This window comes from Mustela nigripes, chromosome 16 (assembly GCF_022355385.1).
Source record: "Mustela nigripes isolate SB6536 chromosome 16, MUSNIG.SB6536, whole genome shotgun sequence".
In the NCBI taxonomy this organism is placed as follows: Eukaryota; Metazoa; Chordata; class Mammalia; order Carnivora; family Mustelidae; genus Mustela; species Mustela nigripes.
In genome coordinates this window covers 35,464,381-35,479,279 of record NC_081572.1, presented here as the reverse complement: position 1 = coordinate 35,479,279, position 14,899 = coordinate 35,464,381, and the positions used below count along the sequence as shown (strand labels likewise).

Sequence of the window (14,899 nt, the reverse complement as noted above, 5' to 3'; positions counted from 1 at the left end):
GAGGCTGTCTCCACCCGTCCACCTCCAGCCCAAGGTCCTGGCGGATGGCTACTCAGGCGAGAGGGCTGCGCTGGGAGTCCAGGCCAAACCGATCAAAGACAGGAATCGGGCACCCATCCTTGTATGGATCAAGTACCTCGCGAGGTCACCACCCGGTTCTCAAACAGAAGACCAGGTGTGATGGGGGCGGGCGGCTCTCGGAGGCAGGAGCGAGAGGAGCGGCGCTGGCGGCGGGGGCGGGGTGGTGGTGGTGGTGCGGGCACGAGGCACAAGGTGGCCCGGCAGGGGGTGGTAGCGGAGGATTTCGGCGCAGGGACAGGACGCGGGGAGGGGAGGCTCCGCCAGGGGGAGGAGCCGCTACCCGCGTTCCGCTGTCGGGGCTCCTTCCCGTCGCAGCTCCGCTATAAAACCCGGGGCCGGCATGATCGCGGCACCCCCGGAGGCCTCCTCGGCACGCGACCCCCGGCTCGGCGGCGTCTTGGCTCCTGTGCGGGATGCGGCTGCTGCCTGCGCTCCTGGCCCTCGCCGCCGCCCGGCCCTTGGCCAGCGCAGGTGACCGCGCGGGCTCCCGTCCGGTCCGCGGCGGGCTGCCCCTCGGCGTCCCCAGCCGCAGTGCGCGCAGGGCGCGGGGCGCGGGACGCGGGGTGCGCGCCGGGCTCTGGCTGCGTGGGCACCGCTGGGGCGGGAGGGCGGACGGGGCGGACGGGGCGGACGCGGACCCCCGGGCGCTCCCGAACGGCCACGTGCGGCGGCGGAGTGCTGCGTGCGCGCGTGTGCGCCGCTGCGGGGGTGGCGGGGCCCCGCGGCGCTCGGCCGGGCGAGAGTGCGAGTCAGTGATGGGGATGCTTCCCGACCCGCCTCGACGCACGCCGCCGTTCTCGCCCTTTCTGGCACTGCACGCGCCTTTGGTCCTCAGCCTGTCCCTGCGTCGTTGTCTGTCCCTCCGGGGCTCAGTGCTGAGGGGCTGCCCCCCGCCCAGAGCACGGGAGGCTTTGGCTTTTCCGCTTCGCTCCTTGGGTTCCTGGTCGTTCCCTTTCCCCTCCCCAGAGCCACACTGGGAGCTTGTGGCCAGGGGGGACACTAGGAGACCCGAGACCCTGGCTGAGCCGGTCTTTCCGGCCAGGGTGATTTTCGTTTAAAGATTAATGATGTGGCCGAGCTCTTAATTATTCGCCTAGGTGGGAGGTGGCAGGAGTTGTGTGTTAATATTTGATAAAGAGCTGAAAGCACCTCCAGCCCCAGGGCTGGGCACGGGGATCAGGGGAGGAATCTTTTCTGCGACCCCACAGGGGACCATCTCCTCTGCAGGAAGCCCCGATCTGCCAGTCCCCAGCTCAGCTACCCCTCCGATGGTCCCCTGTTGGGGTCCGGCTGGCCAAACGTCCTCTCCAAATCTAGATGGTCCCTTCTGGGAGTCGTGGAGTAAGGGGTGAGGTCCTCCCTCTGCAGCAGAGAAGGAGAGAGTATGTGCCTTTTGTAGGAAAGATTTAGCTGTCTGTGTGTGTGTGTGTGTGTGTGTGTGTGTGTGTGTCTGTCTGTCCGTCTGTTTTGGAGGGGATGAAGGGAACCTTGCAGAAATTACTGGCTTCTTCCCAGGAGAGGAATAAAGAGGGGAGATGGGATGTGACAAAATTCATATGTAAAGTCGGAATTTGGAAACTTACCTAAGCGGCAGGACTCAGAAAAAGAGAAACACTTTACAATTAATTCTGTTGCTTTGTAGCTGTGTGGCCCTGGGTAAGTCACTTCGCTTCAGTTTTCTCACAATATAGAGATAGTAATGCTGACTTAAGGGGTTTTAAGGATTCAGGTAAGTTAGTGGTTGTAAGTGCTTGGTGTGGTACTTGAGTGGCGCATGGCAGACACCCCAGACCTGATGGCTGCCTGGGGCCAACCAGCCAGGAATCTATCTCAGCTGCCCCCTCCTACAACCTGTGCTCCCATTAAGTGCTGGGGCTTTCAGACTGGAAACTGTCTCGGGACCAGTCTCCCTCCACCCATTTCATCTCCTGGGACACTTGAGGCTGGAGAGGGACCAGAATACACATCAGACAACCCAGAACATCTGCTGTCATGGAGGGAGGAGGAGAGGAGTCATAGGACTCTTTGGGGCCCCAGAACCCAGGCCAGGAGTTGCTGAGACTTTGCCAGGACATACTTGGGTTTTGCTGAGCTGGTTTCCAGGATTCCTCCTTCCCCACAGAGTGGGAATGTAGAGTGAGCAAGGTCCGTCAGAGAGAACTCCTTGGATCACCAAGAAAGGTCCAGGGGGGCAAGTGGAGGGTAAGGGACCGTGGCTGGGTAATTGGTGATAGTTGTGGGATTTGCGACTGCATTCCTGGTTCACCTAGGTGGGTCACTTAGGTAGAACCTGGATCTTGGAGCCAAGATCTGTCCATGGGGAGCCCCTCTCCTTCCCAGGCCCCCTGAGACAGCAGGCTTGTCATTATTTGCAAGGGCAGCCCTCTCATGAACACAGGAACCTGAGCTGGTTTGGGACCCTGCCACCTCAGCCCAGGGACGTAGACCTGACCCCTGACCTCATCAATGTTGTTTTCCTGGCTCTTGCCTCCTGAAGAGGGTAGTTACAAGAGAGCATTCAGCCACACAGGTCAAAAGTCTCCACAATTAAGACAGTGTACCAGAGGTCACCATTACAAAACCAGGAGCTATAGCCAGAGTCAGGGAAGAGCACATTCCTGAGAATGGCTCAGCCCGAACCAGATGGGCCCTGGGGAGGCTGAGAGGAGGGTCCGCCCTTCAGGACTCTGACTTCAGCAAGGCTTCCCCTGGAATAGCTTCCTTTGGGGCCTCCGGTCAACCTTGGAGGCCCCGTCTGCCTTCAGGACCTTTGAGAGGGGAAGACATGGGTGAATTCTGACAAGGAGGCTTTCACGGTCGCAAATGGGCTCCATCCAACCATCGTCTCCTCAGACACTGAGCAAAGTCCTGGCTGGCCCAGTGGCAGTTCGCTCTGCCTGAGGTAGAATGGAGGGCTGGGGAAAGTTGAACTCTCCTTCGGAGATGAAGCAAGAGCCGGAGCTAGGACTGAATCAGGTGAGCGGGCTCCAACTTCCGAGCTCTGGCCACCTGCACAGGGGGACCCGGGAGTTGGGGAAGTGGCCACAGGCCCTTGCAGAGTTGACCCATCTGGGGGATCCTTGGAGGCAGAAATTCCCCCCATGGGAGGCGGGCTGCAGAGCCCTGTCCAGGGCGGGGAGTGGACCGTGATGGGGAAGACACTGCAGGATCTGGCAGACTCTGAAAGAGGCCGGAGCAGCAGAGCAGCAGCGGGTGAAGCCTTTGACCCAGAGCCTGGAAACGCAAAGCCCTAGCTGACTCCAGGGGGCCTGGAGCGAAAACGTGCCCCGTTTTCTGGGGATGCTCACTCTCCTGGCCTGGAACCCCTTGTTCCCTCCCCTCCCAAGAACCTGATTGTCCCCTCCCCTCCAGAGAACCTGACCACCTCCTGGCTCCTGCCCCACCCTGGCCTCATTCCGGAGACCCCAGAGGAGGTGGACGGAGGCAGCCCCCAGAGGAGGGGGCGGATGTGCTCAGAGGCCTCATCTCAGGCTGAGTGGGAAGCTGTGCTTTTCTTAGGAATTTTCTCATCCCTGAGTTCTTTCCAGCTCACTTCATTTCTCTCCTCTCGGCCCAGCCTGAGCTTTGGCCATCTGCGCACTGATCTGAGGCCAGGGGGAGGGAGGCCAGGAAGAGGAAGGACTCACTGGGGACTTAACTGTGCTGCAGGCTGCCTGGACTACTCCACTGTCTCTCATTAACTCCCACAGTCCGAAGAGGCGGATGCTATTAGCTCCATTTGACGGATGAGAAAACTGAGGCTCAGGGAGATTAAGGTGACTTGCCCCTAAGTGGCCCAGCAAGAATTTCAGCTCTGGATCAAATGTTTTGTCCGCCCTACTGCCGCAGCCTCCCCGCCCTCCGCACCCCCGCTTAGTTGATAGACTATAATGGTAGAGCAGATTTAGATTTACAGAAAACCTGAACAGAAAGCACAGAAGGTTCCAAGGCACACCGCCCTGGCAGGCGCCCCTGGTGGGTAAATCTTGCACTTAGTGTAGTGTTTGCCGTGCAACCTCTTCTCAGAGGTGCTGGTTCTCCAGCCCTGAACCACAGCTGAGATTAGAACCTGAATCTACCCCACGTACCAGTATTGCAGGGTGGTGGGACAGGGTTTGAAAAGGCCTGACTACCGTCCCTGGTGGGCTGTGAGAGTTTAATCCAGAACGGGTCTTAATCACACAAGAGCGCGTGTTCCAGGGAAGGGCTCGTCTAATCTCCTTCATCATCCCGGATCAAGTCTGGGAAGGCAGCCAAGCTGAACTCGGCTCTGTTGTCCCAGGAGGGGAGACTAGGACTAATCCTCCTCCTGTCCTCTTGCCAGAACCTCCCTTCCAGGTTTGGGGTGGGAGATACAAGGAAGGAGGAGGAGGAGGAGGAGGCCGACAGCAGCTGGAGGAGAGAGTCAAGGCCAGGCCCTGGGGTAGAGGTGAGGGCCTCAGAGGGCCTCCCAAGGCCCCTCAAGAGTGGCTGTTTTTCCTGAGGACCAGTGTCCTGGGCACAGTAACCAGTCAATCAGCTACGGGTCTGGACTTTTGGGGTCTGGCTGCTTCTACCACTTCCGTCCCCATTCCTGTATTTCCTCAAGTCTCCTTCCTTTGGGCCTGCAGTCCCAGATGCAGGGATGCTCCATCCCAACCCAAGGGGGTCTCTGACCCTGGGGATATTCCTAGTCTTTGACCCACTGCGTACACACACACACACACACACACACACACACACACAGTGTTGCTTATGTGCACACAGCTCCAGTCTATTCCTAGAGACGTGTGTGTGCAAGTGCACTGACACAGGCCTCATGTCCTTCCTCTCTCTGCTCCAGAGTCACACTGGTGCTACGAGATTCAAGCCAAGGCCTCCAACTATACTTGCTTGGGTGAGTACAGCAAGTCTCGGGGACGGGTTTTCTGCATCGGGGGGGACTGCCCAAGTCAAAATGAAAACCCAGGGAGGGCAGGAAGGATCAGGGTAATGATCCCCCCAAGTCAGCTATCAGTTACTCAAACACAAACACACATCGGCACGCGTGCACGGACACGTACATACACAGTCCTGGTGCTCGGAGGACGGGGAAGGTAGAGTGACCCGAGGCTTCCCTGGCATCTCCCGTCGCTGTCCCTAAGAGGGGAAGTATTCTATCAAACAAATCAGCAGTTGCATCAGTTATAGAGACACTTTTTTCTTTTTTTTAAGTTGGCTCCCTGCCCAACGTGGGGCTTGAACTCACAACCCTGAGACAGTTACATGCTCCACCAACTGAGCTAGCCGGGCATCTCCTATTTTGCTCAATGGAGAGTTGGTTCTGTTCCAACGACCCCTCTTCGGGTAGACCTGGAAGGTTGTCCTTGGCATTTTTTTCAACTGTTGCACAATTTCCCTGCAGTCAGCTCTGTGGTTGCCTCTGCCGTGTTTCAGGGACTGAACAGTGCTGCCCCCTCCCTAGATCCCAACCACACCCATGTCTAGGGCAGCCTTCCCCGCCTCCAAGCCCTCAGATTATACGACCAGTTGGTGTGTCTTTTCCTAGGCCCCCTTCCAGGGGGCTCCACTGTCAGCTTCCATGCATTCTCCCTTCCACCTCCTTGAATCTGAGGAGGGGCGTGTGCCCCTGACTCTCAGCCTGCCCCTCCTCCCTGCTCAGGTCCTAGCCACTGGGGTGAAGACTGCCAGAAGAACCGCCAGTCCCCCATCGACATTGTCACTACAAAGGCACAGGTAGACCCAGACTTGGGACCCTTCTCCTTCTCTGGCTATGACAAGAAGCAAAAGTGGAAAGTCCAGAACAATGGGCATTCAGGTGGGTGTCGGGCGGTGGGGTGGGGGGGACCTGGGCAGGCAGGGGCAACTGGTCCCGGGATCTCTGACTTCCAGAGGACTGGGCTGGAGGTGCTCCTCCAGGCCCACCTTGGCTGCAGAGGGGCTGCAGAGCACAGGGCTTTGGAAGTGGGGGAGATGCTTTTCAGTGAAGGACAAGCAGCATCCTAGGAAGAGGGAACAACACGGCAAAGGCGCAGAGGCGTAAAGCATCTTGGGGTGTTCAGAAAATCGCGTATGGAGGCAGAGAGCACAACTAGGGCGGGCCTGGGTCAGGCTAGGAGCAGCTGAACTGGGCCCAGGGGCTGGTCATCTCAGGGCTGAGGAGTTTGGACCCTCCCTTGAGAAGGCCCGGCATCAGGGAGAGGCTTGATGCAGGGGAGAGGCTGGGCTGAGGTGCATGTTTGGGGCGGTGGGGGCAGGGGGAGTTGCAGAGGGAGAGGCGGGCCTGGGGGCCACAGGGGGCCAGCAACAGGTCTGGGCTGTACCACCTGTCCCCATCCCATCCTGTCCCTGCGGCCCAGGACTGTTGCCTGTGAAGGGCGGGAGGCAGAAGAGAAAGCTTTATGTGTGGGGGGCTCGAGGGGATTGCTGGGGACTCAGCCCCCTCTTGTGCCCTCCAGTGATGGTGCTGCTGGAGGGCGAGGCCTCCATCGCTGGAGGAGGACTGGCTGCCCGGTACCGGGCCACACAGCTGCACCTGCACTGGTCCGAGAAGCTGGATAGGGGCTCAGAGCATACCCTCGATGGCAGGCGCTTTGCCATGGAGGTGAGGGCCCTTCTCCAGGCTGGCCTGCCTTGGGTGAGAAGGGTGCTCCAACCCCCTCATAAGTCCTCTCTCCATTCCTCTCCCTGCCACCAGATGCACATAGTACATGAGAAAGAGAAGGGGACATCGAGGAACGAGAAAGAGGCCCAGGATCCCAAAGATGAGATTGCAGTGCTGGCCTTCTTGCTGGAGGTGGGACTCTCATTCCCCAGGGGCTGAGGGGCTGTTTCTTGGGATCAAGAGGTCTAGGACTCCAGAAAGGCAGGAAGGGGTTGGGGGACCCTGACCTCCCCTCTGTTTCTCAGCAACTTGTACACCCCCAGGTGGGGAGCCCCGAGGCTCTCAGGGCCTCAGTCCCAGAAGCTGCCTGCCCTCCCCAGCATGGACCAGGAGAATGGACTTCTGGTCGGCACTGGCTCCCCACAGGTCCCTCTCAGGCCCCCTTCCCTTCTGTTCCAGGCCGGATCTGAGGAGAATTATGGCTTCCAGCCCCTGGTGGAGGCCCTGGCTTCTGTCCCCAGACCCAGTGAGTGGCTGGGGGGAGGGGAAGGGAGGAGACTTCTTCCTACAGAGGAAGGGCCAGGGTGATGCGGTGGTCTGGGCTCTCAGGGACCGCCTGCTTCCCCCACCAATCGACGGCATCCTCCCTACCTATTCCCTGCCCAGAGATGAACACCACGATGAAAGAGAGCATCAGCCTGTTCGACCTAATCCCCAAGAAGGAGAAACTGAGGCATTACTATCGCTACCTGGGCTCCCTCACCACTCCAGGCTGCCAGGAGACAGTTGTCTGGACCGTGTTCCAGGAGCGCATTCAGCTCCGCAGGGATCAGGTACATAGGGCTCGGCCCAGGGTACCTACAGCCTCCCACTGCCCAGTTCCCCAGAAACCATCCCTCTGGATCCTCATAGAGGCCCCTGGGGCTGCAGTGGGCATGGGGCACCCCAGGGAGCTGAGGTCCTATTGGTTGAATCCACAGACACTCCCCAGGGTATGGCAAACAAGAAAGCTCTTGCCTGTCCCATCCCTGGTTCGAGGGCTGAAGGGGAGGCTGTGGCAGGAGCAATCAGAAAAGGCTTCCACGCTGTCCCCTGCCAGTAGGTGGGACTTGTCCAGTGAGGGCAGGGAGCTGGTGTCCTGGGGAGAGAGGGAGGGCGAGCAAGGGGGAAGGGCCGGGAATGGTCAGGAGCCGCTGAGAAAGGACCAGTGCAGCCCCAGTAGGAAAAACAGTCCATTCATTCAACAATGGTACTCAAGACCTTCCAACACACCAGGCTCCAGGGATACAGCCGTGAACCCAAGGGCCAAATCCCTGCTTCAGTGATACTTTCCTTGCTGAACAGTAATTTTCAAAGGGTGGTCCCTGGTCCAGGGGCATCACGATCATCTAGGAACTTGCTAGACATTTGAATTCTCAGACCTCGCCCCAATCCTCCTGAATCAGAAACCCTGGGGATGGGGCCTGGCAGTGTGGGGCCCAACAAGCCCCTCCTACCCTGGCCCCGCCCTGCCCCGCCCCTCCATGATGCTCCTGTACTTAAGTCTGAGAACCACCGTTCTGTAGTAACAGCGATAAGACAGCAATGATCCGTGCTTATGGGCCCTCAAAACTGTGAGCTGTGTGTCCACCTGTCTAAGGGAAGCTAAGCACTCTCCATCCTTATTCTTTTCATCTGCACAAAAACCTGAGAGCTAGGGAAAAACAAAACAAAACAAAAAAAAACTTGAGAGCCAGGGATTCCAAAGCCCTAAAGAGGGCTCGGACAGGCAAGGGGACTGGTCTGGGGTCACACATGAGGGAGCATAGCTCTGCTTGCACCTGGCTTCGTGCTGAGCCCCTTCTCTTCCACAGATTTTCGCCTTCTCCAAGAACCTATACTATGATAAGGAGCAGACATTGAGTATGACAGAGAATGTCAGACCCTTGCAGCCGCAGGGGCAGCGACCCGTGTTCAAGTCTCGGGCCCCAGGACAGCTGCTGCCCTTGCCCTTGGCCACCATTCTGGTCCCCACGCTCACCTGCCTGATGACTGGCTTCCTCCGATGAGCGATCCCTTCTGGACACTTGACCTGGGGTCTCTATTCCTCAGGCTTCCTAGCATGGATTTTGATGATGATTAAAGGGATATATTTTTGGAGAAAACTTTCTAGGGTCTATTTTTAGTTCCCATAACCATCCCTGCCCTGTTCCCCTCAACCTGCCACCATTTCAGGGAAGGGGCCCGAGTCTTGGAAGTTCTTCCTAGCAGGGACTGCCAGGCACCCCCTCCCACCTTTGTAAATAAACTTCCTGTCTGTACCCCACTTGGAGAGATGCAAAGACAACTCTGAGTTCCCACACCAAGAAAGCCCTGGAAGTTCCAATCCAGCCTCCTTATTGTATAATGGGGGAAGCCAGAGCCCAGGAAGGAGAAAAGGCTCAGTGGAGATCACACAGTGGGGCTGTGGCCAAGGGGGCTCTGCCCCCTGCCCAGCACTGTCTCCTCTGGACTCCTCTGGGCTGCAGAGCGCAGGTCGTGTGTGGGTGCAGCCTAGGGAAGCTAGGTGCCAAGGCATTCATTTATTTGCCCAGATATTTCTTGAGCGTCTATGTTCTAGGCACTGGAGATATGGCAGGGAGGACAGACAAAAAATGCCGGCCCTCCTGGGGTCGCCAGTCTAGCTGGAGTTGCTGGAGATGAAATATACGCATACAGCGGATCAGAGGGCCGTAGGACTATGAAGAAGGATAAATTGGGAAGGGAAGGGGGTTAGGGAAGGTCTCAGCAGGAAGGGGCCTCAGGAAGACTTGAAGGAGCCGGGGGGGGGGGGACCATCTGGGAACCAGCAGGTGTCCTTGTGGGGAGGGAAGGGCACCCGTCAGAGGAACAGCAGGCAGGCCAGCTCAAGTCAAGAGAGGGAAGGAGAAAGCCCTCCAGAGAGCTGGAGGGCAGAGAAGGGGAAAAGGTCAAGGGGAAAAGGAGAGGTCAAGTGTGTTAGGGGCAGGGAGGGCTTGTAGGAGGGCACTGTAAGGATGCTGGTTTTGAATGGGAGAGAGCTGGGAGCCTGGAGAGGCTAGAGCAGAGGGGCCTGATATGCCGCTCTGGGGGAAGCAGGGGCTGTAGGGGTGAGGAGGGAGGGGGAGGCGGTGCAGTGATCCCGGAGCTAGCTCGTGGTCACAGGTGAATAGAGGACACTTTGTGAGTGAGACCAGGGGGAGGCAGGTATGAAGCGGAGGATCGAGAAAACAAAGAGAAGGAAATGAGGGCCCCAAGGACAGGTCCCAAGCCAGGCGAGCAGGGGTCAAGGGGCCCCAGGCTCTGGGATCTCATCATCCAGGGAGGGCTGGACTGCGGAGTATCAGCTTGGGGAAGGGGAGGAGAATGAGCCTTGCTTGGTGAAGAGGGGTTCTTGGGGGTCTCTAGCAGGTTCTATCATCTGGAGGTGGTGAACTTTCCTACAGGAATGTGCAAGCTAGTCGGGCACTCAAGGGATTCCATTACCCGGTGCTAGAAGCCCCTCCAGCGCCCCCCCCCCCCCCCCGCCACCTCCTGCAAGCCAGTCGTCTCTGGAGGGGAGCTGGCTGGTAGAGGTGACCTCTATGCCTTCTGCTGCCCTTTAGATCTCAGAGAACCTGACTCCCCCCCACTCCCCCTGGACTTCCTCCTGCCACCCACCTTGGCCTGGGCAGAGGGAGGAGACTGCCCTCCCCTTTTCCCCTTCGTGACCAAGAATAAGCACCCCTCCCTTCGCAGGTGATCACGTAGCCATGGGGGGGGTGTGTTACCGTCACCATGGCAACAGCAGGCAGCCTGTGTCAGCAGGGGGGTGAGGACACCAAACCTGTTCTCTTTGGTTCCTGGTGCTGCCTGTAGGGGATCTGAGATTTCACCTGAACCCTGCCCCTCCCACCCAAGGTTCAGGGCTCTCAGAAACCCCCACGGTGCCCCCCACCACTAAGTCCCACCCCCACCCCTGAACAGCAAGCCCCGGAAGTGCCCCGCTCTCTCCAACGGTGAAAGGAGCCCAGGGGTAAGGCACATGACCCTCCCTCGTCACCTTGACCCCACAGTAATAAACCCGGCCAGTGGGTGCCAGAATGGGCAGAGCACGCTCAGGTCCCAGGGCTGAAACCTCTTCCCTTGGTGTCCGCCCTTCCTCGTGCCTAAAGCCCAGTAAGTGCTGTCAGCCCGTGATTCATAGCAAGGTCATTCCTGGCCAGTCACTGCAGGAGCCATTCCTGGAATTGGCCCCCCCACCCTGGAGGGTGAGCCTGACGGGCAATCCCTCTTGTGGGGTGTGTGTGTTCTAGAGGGCCTCCTCTCCCGCCACAGTTCAGTCCTTCTGTGCTGGGCACAGAAGGCACCGCCCTGGGCAGACGCCATTCTGGAGAAGGCGCTCCCTCTCTAGAGACCCAGCCTGGCTCCTAACACAGCTCTGCCAGAGATGACGGGGTGGGGGGCGACCAGGAGCCCCTTATCCAGAAACAGGGCCCAGCGTCCCTGCCACACAGCCCTGCTTTCATTTACTTCTAATGCCCCTTGGTCACTGCACTGGGCATCCAGTGTGTACTCACACTTCACTGTGACTGGCGAGGCCTCGGAGCGGCTGGTTTTGGTCACCACCTGACTTCTCTGAGCTGCTGGCTCTCAGTACAGACCATGACACACATTCCTCCAATGCCCGCTGCGGGTCCAACATGGGCCTCACTACAGTCCTGTAAGGGCAGTACTACCGCAGAAGCAGACGAGATGCTGAGGCACAGAGAGAGGTTAAGGTGATGTGGGAAACAACGTTGGAGAAAAATTCTTCAGTTTCCTTACTACTTACAGCCCATTGACGAGTACTTGAAACAGGCAGAATGACATTCCTCTAGGGACTCAAATGCCTTCATGTTGACCCTTTGATAAAGGCAAAAGGCAAAAGGCGGACCCTCCAAGATATTGGGTCTACTTTAAACATACAGAAATTCCTTTGGAAGCTCCTTTTATCTCTAGCCGGCCACCCTAAGATACATGTTAGGATTCCTCCTCTAAGCTTATGGCCCACTGATGTGCATCTGAAGAGTCTCTTGACAGAGGGTTTAATGAACAGTAATAAATGTCCTTTTTGTAACAATAGCTAGCCCCCTCTGGATCCTGGAAACGTTGTTTTCAAAACACCTTGGAGGTTTGTCTTGTCCAGAAGCTCTTCCCAACTTGCTAGTATAGAATGGGCCATTCCTCCTGACCCCAGTGCCGCTCTTCCTGCCCACCGGTCCTGTCCCTGTGCTTTAATAAAGCCACCCTTTTGCACCAAAGACATCTCAAGAATTCTTGGCCGTAGGCTTTGAACCCTAACATCTTTCCTACATCAAGGGGGCCTGTCAGAATATGGGGTCACTTCTCTGTATCACCTCAGCTCCCCTTGATGACCTGGGGCAGTTCGCAGGAGGACAGATCTTCTGACCAGGGGTAGGGTGGAGTCCACAGCACCCTGTCCCACCCTGTCCCCGCTGGCTGCTCTCTATCCCCGACGGCTCGTCTCTCTGGCCTCCCTCTGGCCCCCTGTTTAGATTTGGCATCTGGATGGGAGCCAGGGGCTAAAAATACTCCCTATGTGTTTAGATGATTCTTGGAAGATAAACTTCCCCATCTTGGCTCTCAGTTTGCACACTTGCTGGCCCTGTTTCCTGTGGCTCTGATCTGACTGTGCATGGGGGGTGCAGTGTTGGGAGGGGTGGAATGGGAAGGTGGGGAGAATAGAAGGGTCTACAGGGGCCCAGAGTCATGGTGAAGCGTGCACATGGGCACAGGTATGCGGAAAGGCCGCTCTGACACCAAACTCTGAGGGGTGCCTAAACAGAGGCCCCATTACGGGTAGTGCCCCCATGTGGTATGACCCTAAGACTGTGCGTCTGTGTGGGAAGACAGGAAGCTGGGGGCCTGGGGATTGCCCCCCTGCTCTGGGCCTGTGTATCCATCTACAAAATGGGCTAAGCTTGACCTTTCCATCTAACTGGACCTAGCGGTCTTCAAGCTCCTGCCGATGACCTTGAGAGGAAGGCGGGACCCATCTCTGCGGGTGGGGCACTGCTCCTGCACCTCCAATTACACAGCTAGCAGCTCTGTTTGTTTATCTGAGTAGGGACAAAGGCATTATCTCCTCTGGGGACTGAGGACATGTCCCCGGGCCCAGGCGGGCCTGGGGAGGGGCTTCCTTTGGAGGAGAGCTACAGGACAGGCGAAGTCACAAGCCAGTTCCTTCCTCTGAGCCCTGGCCCCAGCTGAGAATGGACACGTGGAAGGCTCTTCACATTCCGTGTTGGCTGCTCCAAGGCCAGGGAGGATAGGCAGAGGGCCAGGCGACAGGGGCGGGCTAAAGGTACATTTTGATCTTTCAACTAGATTTAGTCTTTCAACAAACACTATTATTTCCTCTGTGACAGGGGCTGAGGATTTGGGTAGAAAAAAACCCAGTCTGTGCTCTTCCCCCAGGACTCCTGGCCAAAGGGCAGACACAGAGGGCACAATACTGCCAACTCTACAAAATATACCCATGGAGCGTGGGCCCCAGGGCCACAGACCTAGATCTGAGTCTTCTTCCACTGCTACGAAAAGCAAGTGAGGAGGCTTTGATAACTTAATTCACCTTCCTGAGCCTCTGTTTTCCTCATCTGTAAAATGGGGATGATGATGGTATTTACTTCACATAAGGACACTGTCACGATGAAACAAGATGCTGGCCGAGAGGATGTATTCCATAATTTGTAGCTATCATGAGGATTCCTTTTATTACAGGGAGTACTGAAGTTTGGGTAGGACCTACAGATGGAGAGAAATTGGCCACTTCCAGGGATGGGGATAGGAAAGAGTAGGGAGGGGTCTGAATCCTGAGGAGTGACGCCCAGATTTGCCTCTGTGATGGGGAGCAGAGGTGAGGTGGGGTAGCAGTCCTGAGGGGCCTGCTTCTCCCCTCAGTGGGACACGCCCCCCAGCACTACGCCCACCTGCGGCTCTGCAGAGCTCACATCCTTGCCTTATTGGGTAAGGGTGTAGGGTAGAGTAGGGTTGAGCCTCTGTAGAGCTCCTGCTGAGGAATCCATTTCGCTTTCCTTCCGGCCTTCCTCAGGAGCTGCGATTACCAGGTGTGCCCTCTGATGGGTCCCTTTCTCTATTACTGGCTCTGTCCCTGGCCGTCTGTCCTGTCTGGATTTGCTGCAGGCTCTCCCCAGGATATGATCTGCACCTACCTCGGATTGCCTGATAAATCTGAATTTCAGGGGTACCTGCATGGCTCAGTGGGTGAAGCCTCTGCCTTCCGCTCAGGTCATGATCTCAGGGTCCTGGGATTGAGCCCCACGTTGGGCTCTCTGCTCAGTGGGGAGCCTGCTTCCCTCCACTCTCTCTCTGCCTGCTTCTCTGCCTACTTGTGATCTCTCTGTCAAATAAATAAATAAAATCTTAAAATTTTTTTTTAAAAAAACCTGAATTTCAGAGGAAGAATTTTTAAAGTGTATCTCCAAAATTGCATGAGGCTGACTCATACTAAAGCATTACCTATTGTTTATCTGCAGCTGAACTTGACCTCGGTGCTTTGAATTTGTATTTACCATGTGTGGTGGTCCTACTCCCGCCCCACCTACGTCTGGAAGACTGAGGCCGAGAAGGAAGGGTGGACAAAGGGTCAGAGACTGAGCCACCACCATCCCCTCCTGGACCATCCCCTGTCCTTCCCGCTGGCCGCACCTTCCAGGAACTTACAGGACGCTGGCTGGGGGTTTTCCCTCTGCCTGGTATCGGGTTCCCTGGTGGGAGGGAAACCGGGTACACTTGGGAGCAGGCCCTTCTGCCAGTGGACTTCCTCCTCACAGTTTTCTAAAGACTTAAGAGAGGTCTATGCCAAGGAAATTGATGTGGGAACAAAGCTGAAGAATTCGGTTTCCTTACTATTTACAGCCCATTGACAAGTCCTTCAAACAGGCAGAGTGACATTCACTGATAAGGGCAAAAGGCATCTTAGGCTGACCCTTCAGGATCCTGGGTCTGCTTTAAACATGCCATAATTCCTCTGGAAGCTTCCTTTATCTCTGCCCCGAACCAAGATACCTGTTAGGAATCCTCCTCCAGGGGCGCCTGGGTGGCTCAGCGGGTTAAAGCCTCTGCCTTCGGCTCAGGTCATGATCCCAGAGTGCTGGGATCGAGCCCCGCATCGGGCTCTCTGCTCAGCGGGGAGCCTGCTTCCTGCTCTCTCTCTCTCTCTCTGCCTGCCTCTCC

General features: G+C 57.1%; 1 protein-coding gene across 2 annotated transcripts; it reads left to right on the top strand.

Annotated features, from left to right (window-relative positions):
• The first annotated feature begins 286 nt into the window (after positions 1–286).
• CA4 (carbonic anhydrase 4) lies at positions 287–14,899 on the top strand. 2 transcript variants are annotated; one of them, XM_059380882.1, is made up of 8 exons: positions 287–552; positions 4,904–4,957; positions 5,723–5,878; positions 6,519–6,664; positions 6,758–6,856; positions 7,124–7,190; positions 7,331–7,497; positions 14,200–14,899. In XM_059380882.1, exons 1-8 carry the CDS (start codon positions 495–497, stop codon positions 14,221–14,223), a joined length of 771 nt encoding a protein of 256 aa, XP_059236865.1. In that variant the 5' UTR covers positions 287–494; the 3' UTR covers positions 14,224–14,899. The 2 variants fall into 2 exon arrangements, with proteins under 2 accessions (XP_059236865.1, XP_059236864.1); XM_059380881.1 differs by lacking the exon at positions 14,200–14,899 and adding an exon at positions 8,518–8,969 and having other exon boundaries at positions 294–552.